We start from the raw sequence: 15,688 nt of genomic DNA on the forward strand, positions 1-15,688 counted from the left end.
GTAGCTGGAACACATTTGCTCTACTAAAATACCAGCGTTTTTCTTCTCTATCAAGTTAGCCACCACCAGTAGGCTAGGAGAACATCAGAGGCAAAGGAATCACAGAGAAAATGCCCTATTTCACAGCTTGGAAACTGAGTCCCAGACAGTGAAGTGACAATCCACGCAATAAAGACAGAGAGGGAACTAGGCCACGTCTACGTGTTCTCCATGACAGTACCAAATGTCTTTCTAGATCCACCAGGTCCATAGAAAAGACCACCACAGGGGCGCCTGGGTGGCTCAGTCAGTTAAGCGTCTGACTTCGGCTCAGGTCATGATCTCACGGTTTGTGAGTTCGAGGCCCGCGTTAGGTTCTCTGCTGTCAGAGAGGAGCCTGCTTTGGACCCTCTGTCCCCCTTTCTCTCTGCCCCTCCCCCGTGCTTTCTCTCTCTCTCAGATATAGACATTAAAAATTTTTTTAAGAAAAGACCACCACAGACAAATGGAACAGGGGTGGGGGAGGTGAGACCGAGAAATCACCCACTCACAGACAGTCGTTGGCCTGGGGGATATAGTAGAAAGCAGGGACTCTGGCTTCATACTTGGCCTTCACACGGAGGTTCCCGTTGTGGGTCATAAACTGCAAGACAGCAGCAAGTTGGGGTAATATTAGAACATGAAAAAATGTGAAATGAAACCATGGTCTACCCAGAAGGCCACTCTTCCCACTGGCTCCTAGACCCAGTCAGGAGACACTCCTACTTGGGGTCTGACACACCCCAGGCTTGGTCATTCATACTGCTGGGAAGCCCCAGGCCAGAACACGGAGGCACAGTAACAACCACGCCTCACGCTGGCAGAGAACTTCACAGTTCTCACCCATTACTTCCTTCCATCCCCTCAACAATTTTAATATCGCCATCCTCATTTTAAAGGTGAGGCAACTGGGGCTCAGAGAGGTTAGGTGACTTACTCAAGGTGACACAGCTAGAAAGTGGAGAGCTAGGATTTCAACCCAAACCTGTCCAACTCCAAAGCGCATGTACTTTGTCCCACCCCCTCCACAGATGGCCAGGACCACCAGCACCAGTCCCGGCAAGCCTGCAGCGGATAGACGTAGCTGGAGGATGGAAGAAGTCAGAGCTGGCGCCACTGAGTACTTAAGTCAGGGTGATCACTGGGGCCCTATGACATCCGAGGTACCCAGAGGCAGATATGCCAAGAGTTAGCACTCAGTAACAGAGGTGGCATATCTGGGGTTAGGGCCCATGTGGGAAGAGACATCAGGTTGCTAATTCACATCCTGTGAGCAGAGTGAACCCTTCTCCCCTCCCCTGGGGCTGTTGGGCTGTGACCCAGGATTTGCATGGGCTTTGGACCCCAACAGAGCAGATTTCACATTCCAGCTGTTCCGTTTATTCACTGAGTGACCCCTGGGCGATACTTAACCCTGTGAGCTTCAGGGATTTCAACTGCAAAAATGAAGACACTTTAACAGGGGGGTTGTAAGGACAAAGAAACAACCTTCAGGTCTATGTGCTGGTTAATGGTTTCCTGTCTTTCCCCTGCACTAGAAGGGTGTAAGCTCCCCATGGGACGAGACTTTATCTCATTCATTCTTCTTTCCTTAATACCCAGCACCTAGTAAGCTTACAGTAACTATGTGTCCGACGAATAAGGCATCTAGCACAGGGCCCCGCACAGAGTGGGCTCTCTGTAAACATGGGCCTGCTCCTCCAATAGTCCTTGAAATCCTCAGCCAACCAGTGCAGTTTAGAACTGCTTGTTCTCTGAAGGTCTTCTGGCCAAAACGGTATTATCATCCAGATTGCATTCATTTGCATAGGTCAGGAGAGCAAAATGGTGCCCTTCCTGGTTATGGGGGCCGGAAAGGGGGACTGCAGACCATGATCAGTATACTGTTCCAGTCCAAGACTTCAGCTAATGATAACAGCAGCTGTTACGTGACTATTTATTTTGGACTTGCATTGAGCCTACATTTAATCCTTATGGCAACCGGGGGAAGGGGTAGTGGTATCCTTACAGTACAGATGTGGAAACTGAGGGAAATAACAAGCTCAGGGCCTTGAACTCAGGGCCTCTGTCTAGGCAGGCACTCTAACAGGCTGTGTTTTCTCTTGCTAGTTCTTGCTCCTCTCTGGAACTCAGTTTCCTGCTCTGGACGCCCTACCCACCGCCTCCACCCCGGTTCTGCGGTTCCAAGGCTGTCCACGCGCACCCCTCGCTACCTCCACGGTACTGTCATCCCAGAAGTCAAGTCTCACGGATTTAACTCTGCTGATGTCTGGGAAGTTGCGGTGGACGCCGGAGCAATTCAGACAGATGAAGATGCCCAGCTTGTAGGAGGCCCAGTCAGGATCTGCGGGGCAAAGAGGGTAGAAGGGGAGTTGTATGGTGAGCTAGGCACGGAGACCAGGGCTGGGCTGGGGGTGCTGGGAGAGGTGGGCTTGGCGGTGAGAATTCATGCGGCGGTGCCCAGCGCTGCCCAGGCTGGGAAACTTTTCTCTCTCGGTCCCCCCCCCCCCGCCCCCCACCTTGTTAACTAAGATACCCGCATGCAACCTTCTGGTCAGCCCACCCGCCAAGGCACGGCGGCGACCAGGATGATCCTGGAAGGAGTGTAGGGATGCGGGGCGAGAAGTTGCGGCGAGCAAGAAGTGGAAGTGACAAGACTCCGGGGAACCGAGAGGAGAGCGCGGAGGGAGGCGCCGACCCCGGGACGCCAAGCTGGGGATCTGCAGGTGGGGAAGTGCGCCGCAGGGCCCCTGGACGTCCGCAGGGTCCGCGCGCTGCGCGGCAGGAACGTGGGAGGACCCGGGGGCGTCCGGGGGCAGGGAAGGGGTCACTGGAAGGTCAGGAGCCGTGGGCCTGGACCCCTCGGTGTGGGGGATGTTTGGGTCCGAGAGCGTGGGAGGTGACCAGGTCCGGATGAAGACGTCAGGGACTGAGGTCTGGGGGGGAGGGGGGGGGGCTGTCTGGCTGGGAGGCGATCGAGACGGTCAGGGCATCCGGGTCCGGGTCTAGTGTACGGGTCCAGAGTGGGGAGGTCAGGGGATCTGGGTTCGGATGGGCGCCGCATCGGATGTGGAGAGCTCGGCCAGGGGCGCGGGTCGGAGATTCGCGGGCTGGGTGCGAAGGTGTCAGAAGGGTCACGCCCGAGTCCGGCGGGGGCCCGGGACGGGACCGGGTCTGGAAGGAGGGGAGGAGGGCAGGGGTCCTGCTCCGGGCCGCCGCGCCCTTACCCGCCGCCCCGCAGTCGGCGCAGTGAGAGTTGCCGGTGCCCGCCGCCTGCAGCAGCTCCAGCAGCCGCTTCTTGTTGCGCTCGCGGTCGCCCATGGCCGGCCCGGTGGGCTCAGCGGGGCTCAGCCCGGCGGTCCCCCGGCTGGCGGCCGCCCATGGCGCTGCGCTCGCGCCGGCAGGTGGAAAGGGACTCAGCCCCTGCGCCTCCCGCGCGGCCGCCCCGCCGCCAGCCAGCCCCGCCCCTCCGGCCCTTCGGCCCCGCCCCCGGCGCGTGCCGGCGGCCCCCGCTCCCGCCACTCTGCGCCCTGCTGGAGTCCGTCCCGCGGGGAGGGACCCGAGTGCGGGACTGGGGAGACCCTCCCGCTGGCTGGCCCAAGAGCAAAAACCCGTCGGCCGCTTGCTAAGCTGCGGGACTGTGGACATCCCAGTCGACCTCTCTGGCCTCAGTTTCCACCTCTGTGAAAGGGGAATAAGGGCATGTCTGTGTCTCTGGGCTCCGTGGAAAATTAGACAGGATTTAACTTCCGTTAAAGCTTTCTACTGATGTAGCGCTTACATCTACTTAGAGACCTCCCCGGGAAGCCCTCCTCAATACCCAGCCTAGAGCAATCTCTCCAGCTTCTGGTCCTGCTAGAACCCTGTTACAGGATCCGTCCATCCCTTTGGCCCTGAGCATTTTCTATCTACGCTGCATCGGTTATTTATGTATTTATATTAATCCCTCCCACACCTCCAATACACACGTGGCCCCGCTGGATAGTTTGACGTCAGCAGATTTATTTCTGTATCCCACATAATTCCTAGAAACAGCACCTGCACATTTTTAGAAGTCCAATAGTTGCATAACTGAGTTCACCAGGAAGCGTGGTTTCACCAACGCGGACTCAACTAGGCACTTTTATCTGTGAGGTTCCATCGCTGTGAGGTGTGGGCAGGGTTCAGGTGGTCTGGAATCTGGGGTCTCCCTCCCCCATCCCTGGCCCTCGTTGATCCCTTTCTCTGTGGTCCCCAGGTGCCGGGGAAGGCACACAGTGCTCACACTTGTCCTCCCCTCCGTAGGTAAACACCCATCTGTCATATGCATATAGCTTAATGCGCAAGGATGTTACATTTTCATCCTGATCGTTGCAGCCCAAGTTCTAGCTGACCCTCCTGTATCCCCAGTTCAACATACGTGCATATATACATGTGGATACATAGGGCAGCATGGTATCATGGAATGAATCCAAGAATACAGGTTTTGAATCTTGGCTCCACCCCTTACCAGCTCGGTGGCCTTGGGCATATTCCTTCACTTCTCTGAGCCTTGTACTCCTCCTCTGGAAAATGAGGATTTGGGAAGACCCACTTAATAAGGGTCACTGAGATGTGCCAGTGGGTGCGTGGCGCATAGAACCCTCAGAACAGGGTGGCTCCCGTGCTTTCCCTGTCCCTCTCTGGTCAGCTCGTGGGATCATCATATGGAATGCTGTGTGTCATTTCCCATTTTCCACAGGGCCGAGGAGGTCAAGCCTCCACGCCTGGGAGGAGAGGGATATTACCAAAAATAACCAGCCAGGAGGGTCTTGACTGTGTGTGTGTTGGGGGGGGGGGGGGTGGTGAGACCTAGCCCAGGGGCAGCTCCAGAGGAGCCAGAGAGAGCCCAGAGGGGGTCAGAGGGCAAGGGCCTGTTTACCAAACAGGCTGAAAGATGATTCATTTCCGCTGCTTAAGATGAAAAAAGAGACAGAAATAAATCTCCCGAGAGACAGATGGGAAAGGCAACCTAAGATAGGAAGGCAAGACGAGGGGGGAGGCAGGGGGGCAAAGACAAGACAGGGCAAGGACATCATTTCTCTGCTGCCCAGTGCCAAGGCAACACCCCAAGCCCTCCTAGATTATGCACCTTTGAATATTCCTTCCCCACAACACCAGGAAAAACACAGCATCTCCTTCCTGGTGAGGAGCCAGAGATTGAGAGATTCCTTGTGTTTGCCCTCCACCTGTCCTTATTTCTGGAGGTTTCCATTTACAGAATTCCAAGCCTTAAGGTCTTCAGACACTAAATAAATAAATATATATATATATATATATATATATATATATATATATATAAAAGGTACTATTGTATTTTGTTTGTAATGGGTTTCTTTTATGGGGCAAGGTTAAGGCGATAATACTAATTAAGAATTATTGATTGTTTTACAGAGAGTTTCACACCATTTGGTCACATTTGAGTTCCATGACTGCCCTGAGGGCAGTGGGTTATCTATCCTCAGAGGAGTTAAGTTACCCAGGGTCAAAGAGCCGAAGGGGCCGAATGGAGGTCAAAATAGAGGCCTCCTGGTGTCAGCCCAGGTTCTGTCACCAAATCCCACAGGTCAACCCTGCCCTCTTTCGTCTGGGTTTTGTTTTGTTTTTTTTCACTTTTCAAAAAATTGTAGTAAAATCTCTATAACGTAAAATCGGCCCCTTTAGCCATTTTTAAGTGTACGATTTAGTGGCATTGAATACATTCACGATGCCACGCAACTATCACAACTGTTTCCACAAATATTTCATCACCACAAACAGAAATGCTACAGCCCACTCCGTGGGCATGGGACATGATCAGGGTTCAGCTCGGGCCTGTGTTCGGGAACCAGAGGCTGCTCTTAAGGGAAGATTAACTGTGCCAAAGGCTGTCATGACTGGGATCAGGGGCCAGGCTGTGAGGGGCAGGGTGGGCTGAGGCAGCCTTCTTCGTGGGCTCAGTCCGTAGCAGCTGCAGAGGTGAGGGGGCAGTTCAGGCCCTGGGACCCAGCGTCCTCTGTAAACAAAGCTCCCAGGGTCCGCCAAGCACAAACATCAAGCCCTGCTCTCAGGGTCACTGTCTGTGGAGCTGAGTCCAGCCACCGCAGGGGTTGGAAGAAAGCTTTCAACCACATTCCCAGCCCTGGACTTGGCTCCAGATCCCTGGGGAATAGATCACAACCCCTTTGAAAATTTAAATAATTATGTTTACTAGATAGTTTTTTTGAACTCTAATTACAGGAAATTTGGAAAATACAATAAAGAAGGAAGAAAACGCCACCTACAATTATGACCACCATTTATTCAGAGATGAATGTATGTCAGACATTATTGCATTTAATCTTAAATACAACCCTGAAGTCTGAACTATTTTTATGTCCATTTTATAGTCGAGGCAACTGAGGCCCCAGACAAAGTAAATTTACTACTCAGGTTACACAGCTGAGATGATGCATACTGGACGGTACATAGTATTGGAGCTGGGATTTGAATCCAAGTCTGCCTTGGACCCCTTTCATCAATATATTTGGTTGATGGTATGAAGCAGACTTACAAAAGTTGGGGTGCCTGTTTGGCTCAGTTGTGTGAGCATCCCACTCTTGATTTCGGCTCCGGTCACGATCTCATCGTTGGTGAGATGGAGTCCCTCATTGGCATGGAGACTGCTTGGGATTCTCTCTCTCCCTCTCTCCCCTTCCTCTCTACCCCTCCCCCTTCCAGCTCCGCCCCCCCCCCCCCCACAACCAGGGCACATGTGTGCTCTCTCTCAAAAATAAATAAGTAAACTTTAAAAAAAAGTAACAGCATGCAGTTCAACCTAATATTATCCTTTCCATTGTCCTACTATCAGTCTTTATTAACATTTTCCTAGATTTTCTTCTGGACTTCCATACATTTTTTTATATATCATCGGGATCATATTTTTTCATATAATTTTTTTTTTTACTTTCTTCACATAATGTCCCTTATCGTATTGTTATAAATGTATCATGACATCATTTTATTTTATTTTATTATTTTTTTTAATGTTTATTTCTGAGACAGAGAGGGACAGAGCATGAGTGGGGGAGGGGCAGAGAGAGAGGGAGACACAGAATCCGAAGCAGGCTCCCTGCTCCCAGCTGTCAGCACAGAGCCTGACATGGGGCTTGAACTCACACACCATGAGATCATGATCTGAGCTGAAGTCAGACGCTCAACCCACTGAGCCACCCAGGCGCCCCATGACATCATTTTAATAGCTCTGCAATATTCCATGAGATACGTATATTTCCCTGTTGTCGGACATTGATTGTGACCAATATTTCACTGTTACACATGATGCAACTATGAGTATCTTTGTGTCCAGAGAGTTTCCCCTCTTTAATGCTAGGATTTTCAAGTACCTGAATCGCCTGTAATTGCTCACTGGTTTCCTGTCTCCCTTACTCATCTCAGCTTCCTGAGGGCAGGGACAGGTCGCTCTGTCCTCTGTTGCATCCCGGCACCTGCCTGCTGCGTAGCAGGGACTCAAAACATACTTGCAAAATAAACGAAAAAATGAATACAGGTAAAAAATAATAAACAATAAGGTGAGAGGACTTGGGATCACACAAATGTTTTCCTTTTGAAGGGAAATAATAGGCAGGCAAGGGAAACAGTGGAAAATCAAGCAGCCAATTGTGGGGAAATAGGTGCTGCTTGTATAAATGGGTTAGAGGAAAGCTTAGGGCAGAAAGTCACCATCATGGGGTGAAAGTGCCTGAGGTTAGCTAGTGAGATATTGTAATGGAATCACGAGTAACTTGTTATGTCAGCTGCAGGAAATCACTTTCCATCTGATGCCAATATATTATCACAAACTCCACTTGCCTCCCAGAACCTTTGTTCTTACACACACCGGTCAATTGCTATCTGATTGTTTTCTTCACATTCACACGGTGGGTAATACCTTGTGAGCTCAAGAAACACGGAGACGAAACCCCTGTTAGGGGCTCTTGTCTCTTTCTGGACATTAGCCTCTCTTGTATTCAATTCTGCGTCTACTCTCGCTGGACAAGAGAGCACTCCAGACTCATAGTCTGTGACAGCCAATCAGAAGAATCTGATCGAGTTTACCTACTGCTTGGTGCTTTCAATATTGCTCTGTCTTCAGCAGGAAGCAGCTCAGAACCCAGAGGGACTCCCCACCGCAATGCTGCCAAAGTGATTGCTTCTCCACTCATTAAAATTTATGGGGCTTACACTATGTGCCAGGCATTGTTATGGGTGCTGGGAATATAACTATAAACAAAGCAAAGAGTCCTGCCTTTGTACAGCTTACCTTCAAGTGGGGGAGACAGAAAATGAACAGAGAATCATATACCTATATACAATATGGTACCAGAGCAATAAAGGCTGAAAAGGAGTACAGAGTAAGAAGATAGAGAGGGACAGAAGATGCTGTTGTTTTTCTTTAATAAAGTTTATTAAAACTTTATTTAAAAAAGTTTATTATAAAGATGCTGTTTTGATAGGGAGGTGAAGGAGGCCCTCTCTGAGGAGGTGACATTGAAGCAAAGATCTGAAGGAAGGGGTTGAGCCTACCAGGCACCGACCTGAAAGAAGAGTGTCCCAGGAAAAGGGGCCAGCAAATGCAAAGGCCCTAGGGTGGAAACATGCTTGGGGTGTGTTTTGTCAACCTCCTGTGAGCACAGAGCTGTCCAACTCTCTGCTCTTGTGCCTTGCTCCAGCTACTTCTCTACTACTGCAGCTCCCACCTCCTCTACCCTGCCCTCTTGCCCAGCCCCACTGTTCTAGCAAAGTCTCGCCTCTATGCCTATATTCAAATCTTACTTTTTTTTTTTTTTAAGTTTATTTCTTTATTTTGAGAGAGACAGAGACACAGCGAGCAGGGGAGGAACAAAGAGAGGAGACAGAGAATCCCAAGCAGGCTCTGCGCTGGCAGCACAGAGCCTGATGTGGGGCTCCAACCCACGAAGCTGTGAGATCATGACCTGAGCTGAAGTCGGATGCTTAACCCACTGAGCCACCTAGGCACCCCGACTTTTTTTTTTTTTTTTTCAGAGAGAGAGAGAGAGAGCGCGCGCAAGTGAATGAGGGGCAGAGAGAGAGACAGGGAGGGAGAGAGAAACAGGGCTCATGTTTTACCCAAAACAGGGCTCGAGCTCCCGAAACCCGCAAGATCATGACCTGAACCAAAGTTAGATGCTTCACAGACTGAGCCACCCAGGCACGCCCAGTTGGTTGATCTATTTATGTGAAATGTGCAGGATAGGCAAATCCATAGAGACAGGAAGTGGATTCCTGGTTGCCAGGGGCTGGGAGGGGCGGGCAGGAGAATGACTGCTAAATGGGTACAAGGTTTCCTTTTAGGGTGTTGAAAAGGTTCTGGAACTACATAGTGGTGATAGTTGCACAACACTGCGAATGTACCAAACACCACTGAATTGTAGACTTTAAAACAGTTAAAATGGTGAATTTTATGTTATGTGAGCTTTGCCACACACACCCCCAAAAAATGTTGGTTGAACTGGGGGTGGAGTTGAGACCTCCATTACACAGGCGACCCGTCGTTCGTTCGGGTTTGCATTCTGAGTAAAATACCACAAGGAGTTGAAACATCCCGTTGTGAAACCTGAAGAGCCAGAAAAGAAGTCCCGAATTAACACACGGTAATTGAGTGTTTACATTTGATATCATTACCTGGAGCACTGAGTGAGAAGTTAGTCACAGAGGTTTTCTCAAACCCACAATCAAAGGGGTTAGGGTGACACCTGTTGGAAATGTGATTTGAACGTTGGTGCTACCCTGTTGAAGTGGAGTTTTAAAATTGGGCTCGAAAATCTAAAACTTCTATTTCCTATTGTTATACCTAAATTAATCAGATAGAGGATTATTTTATTTTTTTAAGTTTTTTTTTTTTTTCAAGAAAGTTCTACACCAAACGTGGGGCTCGAACCCACAACCCTAGGATCAAGAGTCACGGGCTCTTCTGACTGAGCCAGCCAGGTGCCCTGAGGATGGTTTTAGAAAACACCTAGGGATTTTCTTCTTGAGGTGGTTTCTTAGGCAATCACATTTCATCTCAACCTATAGAATCAATTGTCCACTTTATCATATCTTCCACTGTGAAAAAAAAGTCATTTCCGTTGTGTAACACTTTCTCTTTTCCCGATGATTTATATAATTTCATCTTCACAACAACCTTGTGAGAGCGGTACTTTGAACTTTATTGTGCACAAAACTGTTCTTACAGAAGTAAACTGAGATACACATGCGTAATATGTAGCAGTGTCGGAGCGTGAACCCAAGTATTCTGAATTTCAGATTGAATACTGTTTCTTATTTTGATCATTTGCCTTATAATTTTAATTGTGTAATACCATTTATTTATTTATAATGTATTTATTTTTAAAGATTTATTTATTTTTGAGAGTGAGAGTACAAGCGGGGAAGGGGCAGAGGCGGGGGGGTGGGGGAACAGAAGATCCAAAGCAGGCTCTGTGCTGACAGCAGCGAACTCTATGTGGGGGCTCGAACTCATGAACCATGAGATCATGACCTGAGCCGAAGTCAGGCACTCAAGTGACTGAGCTACCCCGGTGCCCCTGTGTAATATCTTTTAAAAAGACAGTAAGACAATGTAACATAAAAGCAGGGAAAAAAAAATCCAAAACTTTTGCCCAAGTGACATTAGGAGGACCAATTACCTTCCCTCTACCCATTCATATATATACATATATATATATATATATATATATATTTTTTTTTTTTTTTTGGATACCAGTTCTTCGTTAGTTATATGTTTTGAAAATATTTGCTTTCACTCTGCGACTTGCTTTTTCCCTGTTGTCTTTTTTTTTTTTTAAATGGAGTTATTTATTTATTTAGAGCACAAGCAGGGAGAGGGCAGAGAGAGAGGGAGAGAAAGAATCTCAAGCAGTCTCCACGCTGTCAGCGCAGAGCCCGATTCGGGGCTTGATCCCACGAACCACAAGATTATGACGTGAGGCGAAGTCAAGAGTCGGACGCTCAACCGACTGAGCCACCCAAGTGCCCCCAGGAATGGATTTTTGACATATTTTAGTTGGTAGCTTCCAGATCCCCAGAGTCAAATAAGGGGACAAAGCCATGTGGTCAAAACAAAACAAAACAAAACAAAAAGCCCCATAGTTGAAGACAGATTGTATTTTGAGAGAGATACGAATCAAGTGTTTGGCAAAAGGGCCAGGATGCTCTGGCTTGGCAGAGAGGGGGACTTCTTGGGGCAGGAGACACCCTTGTTGGCCTTTGAGAGGTGAGAATTCACTCGGGGGGGATCCTAGGGAAAGGGACCTGCAGACACAGAGGTGCAGAGGTGAGACAGCGTGGAACGTGTATGGGGAACTTTAAGTCACCCAGTCTGTCTCCTGAGTGGGTGTATTAAGGAGGAAGTTATCAGCTTCAAGTAACACAATACTGATCTACAAGTGGCTGAAACAATTAGGTCAGTTTATCTCGTACTGAACCAAAAGTCTGTAGATGGATGGTTTCAGGGAACAACGTCATCAAGGCATTCTTCATGCTTTTTTTTTTTTTTAAGTGTTGGTTTTGCCTTGACGGTTTTTCTTCCAAAACGTTTATTTATTTTGAGAGAGGGGGGAAGGGGCACAGAGAGAGGGAGAGAGAATCCCAAGCAGGCCCCGTGCAGAACCCAAGGGGCTGGATCCCACAAACCATGACATGAGATCATGCCTTGAGCTGAAATCGAGCCAGACGCTTAACTGACTGAGCCACCCAGGCACCTCTGTTCTTCATGCTCTGTTGTCAGCATTACTTGTCCCGCAGAGGTGGCTGTTGCTCTTAGTTCCTCCTCCCGGCTACCAGAGCCTCAGGAAGAAAGGGGAGGCGGCTGCTTCTCTTTCCTGATACGCCCCCAAACAGAATCACACCCTTCTTAATCCACAGCAAAGGGAAATGGATTACCTTAACCTGTTCGCCTTCCCTGGAGACATTGCTACCTGCCTACAACCAGGGATCTATTGGGAGAGGCAGCACTGTGGGTGTTGGGTGCCAGGTGGTGTGCAGAGAGAGAAAGAGCTAGAACATTAAGGTGAGGCCCCACCACAGGGCAGGGATTCGGAGATTTAGTCAGCCCTGGGGCTGCTGGCAAGGACAGGTAGGGTGTGTATAAAGGACAGGGCAGGGGTCAGGTTGATAGGCAGCTGGAAAATTGGTGGGGGGTACCGCAAGAGCCCAGGTGAGAGATAATGCAGGTAAGGTTGTAGAATTTTGTGTGTTTTTAAAATTTTGCAAGTTACCATGCAGTAGTGAGTCATGAAATGAATATTGATTTAGTGGTTCCAACTAACCTAGATTTCATTTTTATTTTATTTTTTAATGTTTGTTTTTGAGAGAGAGAGAGAGAGAGAGAGAGAGCGAGCAGGGGAGAGGCAGAGAGGGAGACACAGAATCTGAGGAAGGCTCCAGGCTCTGAGCTGTCAACACAGAACCCGACGCAGGGCTTGAACTCACAAACTGTGAGATCATGACCTGAGCCTAGGCCGGATGCCTAACCGACTGAGCCACCAAGCGCCCCAACCTAGCTTAAAAAACAAAAGCAAAAACAAAAACAAAAAACCTCTTACCCCGTCAGGATCCTACATGTCCTTAGTCTCTTTAACTTGACTTTGTCCTGTTTCCTTTTAAATCTCTCTAAACACTGTCTCTTAGTCTTTGGGGGAATCTGAATTATCTGCTCACCCCCAATACTGGTGCTCCCAGAGTTTTCTCTTTGACTTGGTGTGATTTTCTCACACTACCCTCTCCCCAGCTCATCCCTTGCACTTTCATGGGATAAAGTACCATCTCTCTACACTGACAACCTCCAAATCTATACCCCAGCACAGTCCTCTCCCTTAGCATCAGACTTAGCATCTATCTACTAGGCATCTCCACCTGGTGTCCTGTAGACTTTTTGTTTTTATCATTTATTTTGAGAGAGGCAGAGCTAGCACGAGTGGGGGAGGGGCAGAGAGAGAGGGAGAGACAGAATCCCAAGCAGGCTCCGCGCTGTCATCATGGAACTTGTTGCAGAGCCTGATGCGGGGCTTGATCTCATGAACCGTGAGATTATAACCTGAGCTGCAATCAAGAGTCAGACGCTCAACTGACTGAGTCATTCAGGTGCTCCTGCACAAGTATTTTTTTTTAACGAAGCTTTTGTGTCACACCAGACGCCTATGTGTCCTGCATCCTGGTCAAAAAGGTTTTAAAAGGTCAAAAGGTTTTAAAAACATTGAAACCAGGTAACAGGCTAGATGGAAGGAGTGGGAGGAGCCAGGGACATCTGCAATACAAACGGGGAAGTTAGGAGGAGCTGGTTTGGGGGGGGGGGGCGGGGAAGTAACAACTTTTGTTTTGAACACCCGGAGTCTGGTTTACAGTAAATCATACACCATAGTTGCCCCTTTACCTTCCACTTCCACGTTCTGGTCCAAGTAATATTGAACGAATGCTCTGAGGAATGAGGGAGTTTCCCTTCAAGGTCATTAATAATTAGCTCCCAGGAAGAGGTAATCCTTTAAAAGGGGAACTAACATTTACTGAACCCTTACTATGTGCTGGGCTCTCTGCATCCAGTTTTTTTGTTTGTTTTTTTACATTTCAATTTTTTTTTTAACAGGAGTGAGTTGTGTACAGGGGGGTTAAATGCTTGATAGACAAGCAAAAAAACTGCGCTAGAACCAACTTATTCATCATCATCTTCTTCTTCATCTTCCTCCTCGTCCTTGTCCTCCTCCTCTTCCTTCTTTTTCTTGCGTTTCTCAGCCTTGACGACTCCCTTTTTTGCCACGTCAGGCTTTCCTTTAGCTCGGTCTGCACCAATATGCTTTTCACATTCTTCCTTCAGCCTCGGAGTCCTCTTTTCATAAGGCTGCTGGTCATCTGCAGCGGTGGTGTTGTTCCACATCTTGCCCAGTTTCTTTGCAACATCACCAATGGATAGGCCAGGATGTTCTCCTTTGATATCCGCCCCTTTAGGGGGGGATATAAGTTTTCATTTCTCTTTCATAAAGGCCTTGTCCGTCTTTGCCCTGTCTTCAAACTTTCCTCTCTCTTTAGCAGACATGGTCCTCCACCTCTCTGAGCACCTCTTAGAAAACCCTGAGAAGTCGACTGAAGCATCTGGGTGCTTCTTCTCGTGCTCCTCTCGGCAAGTTTGCACAAAGAGTGCATATGATGACATTTTGCCTCTCGGCTTCTTAGGATCTCTTTGGCCTGTGTTTAATTATTTTCTTCAGCGAGGCACAGAGTCGCCCAGTGCCCGTGTGACTCTCACTTGCCCCAGTGCTGTGTCTGTGGAGCCCGATGTACTGCAATGGCTGTCCAGCTGTTGTTTTTTTTTTTTTTACGTTTATTTATTTTTTGAGAGAGAGCGAGAGCGTGAGTGGGGCAAGGGCAGAGAGAGGGAGACAGGGGACCCGACTGCCGGTGAACATCATCATCTCTGAAAGCATCAATCACCAGGGTTCCGGATGGGTTCAGGTGTTAATTTCCTAGGGCTACTGTAACAGACTGCCACAAACCACGTGGCTTAGAGCAACAGAAATGTATTCTGTCCTGGTTCTGGAGGCTAGAAGACTGAAATCACAGTGTAAGCAGGGCTGGTTCCTTTCTTTTTTTTTTACGTTTTATTTTATTTTTATTTATTTTGAGAGAGACAGTGTGAGTGGGGGAAGGGCAGAGGGAGGGGTGGAGGGAGGGAGAATGAATCCCAAGCAGGTTCCACACAGTCCGTGCACAGAGCCCGATGCAGGGCTCGAACCCATGAAAATGTGAGATCATGACCTGAGCCGAAATCAAGAGTCAGATGCCTAACCAAGGAGCCACCCAGGCGCCCCTGGGCTGGTTCCTTCTGAAGGTGAATCTGTTCCCTCTCTCCTACTTGGTGATGACCCACTGGTGATCCTTGGCTTATACATGTACCACTCCCACCTCTGCCTCCATTTTCACACGGCATTCATTTGGTCATTCTTTTAAGGGCACAGTCATACTGTCATACTGAATTAGTCACCTGCCCCTACTCCAGGATGACCTCATTTTAGCTAATTACATTTGCAGTGACCCAATTTCCAAATAAGGTCACGTTCTGAGGTACTGAGGGCTAGAACTTCCACATGTCTCATTTCATTTCACTTCATTATTTCATTTCATTTTATATACAGAGAGAGAGCATAAGCAGGGGAGAGAGGCAGAGGGAGGGAGAGAGAATCCCAAGCAGACTCCATGCTCAGTGTGAAGCCCAATGCGGGGCTCAATCCCACTACCCTGGGATCATGACCTAAGCCAAAATCCAATCTAACACTTGGGGCGCCTGGGTGGCTTAGTCTGTTACATGTCTGACTTTGGTTCAGGTCATGATCTCATGGTTCATGAGGTCCAGCTCCCCATCAGGTTCCCTGCTGTCAGTGTGGAGCCTGCTTCTGATCCTGTCCCCTCCGCCCCCCGCCCCAACCTCTTTCAAAATAAGTAAATAAACTTAAAAAGAAAGTCACTCAACCGAGCCACCCAGGCGCCCCAACATATCTTTATTGAAGGATGCAGTTCAACCCATAACACCTCATTAAGCAGAATAAACCAGGAGAAAAAGGAAATTATTTGATTTGGAGGATTTTGCACAAAAAGTTGAGATTATTTCTTTTTTACAGTC

At 48.6% G+C, this 15,688-nt stretch overlaps 1 protein-coding gene and 1 pseudogene across 6 annotated transcripts in view; both read right to left on the bottom strand.

The window, feature by feature from the left end:
* ADAP2 (ArfGAP with dual PH domains 2) overlaps window positions 1-3,468 on the bottom strand; it is a 34,667-nt gene extending 31,199 nt beyond the window's left edge. For 3 of the 6 annotated variants that reach the window (XM_058704470.1, XM_058704469.1, XM_058704471.1), the window contains exons 1-3: window positions 3,246-3,466; window positions 2,232-2,362; window positions 531-622 (exon numbers count right to left, since the gene is read on the bottom strand). In XM_058704470.1, coding sequence (XP_058560453.1) covers window positions 531-622; window positions 2,232-2,362; window positions 3,246-3,339 — 317 coding nt within the window. In that variant the 5' untranslated portion in view covers window positions 3,340-3,466. Of the gene's footprint in view, window positions 1-530; window positions 623-2,231; window positions 2,363-2,565; window positions 2,708-3,245 lie in introns of those variants that run through there. The other 3 variants (XM_058704472.1, XM_058704468.1, XM_058704473.1) reach the window with 3 other exon arrangements.
* An 8,050-nt stretch (window positions 3,469-11,518) lies between these two features.
* On the bottom strand, window positions 11,519-14,266 carry LOC131496985 (high mobility group protein B1-like; annotated as a pseudogene).
* Window positions 14,267-15,688: the final 1,422 nt, after the last annotated feature.

Source organism: Neofelis nebulosa, chromosome 16 (genome assembly GCF_028018385.1).
Source record: "Neofelis nebulosa isolate mNeoNeb1 chromosome 16, mNeoNeb1.pri, whole genome shotgun sequence".
Taxonomy (NCBI): domain Eukaryota; kingdom Metazoa; phylum Chordata; class Mammalia; order Carnivora; family Felidae; genus Neofelis; species Neofelis nebulosa.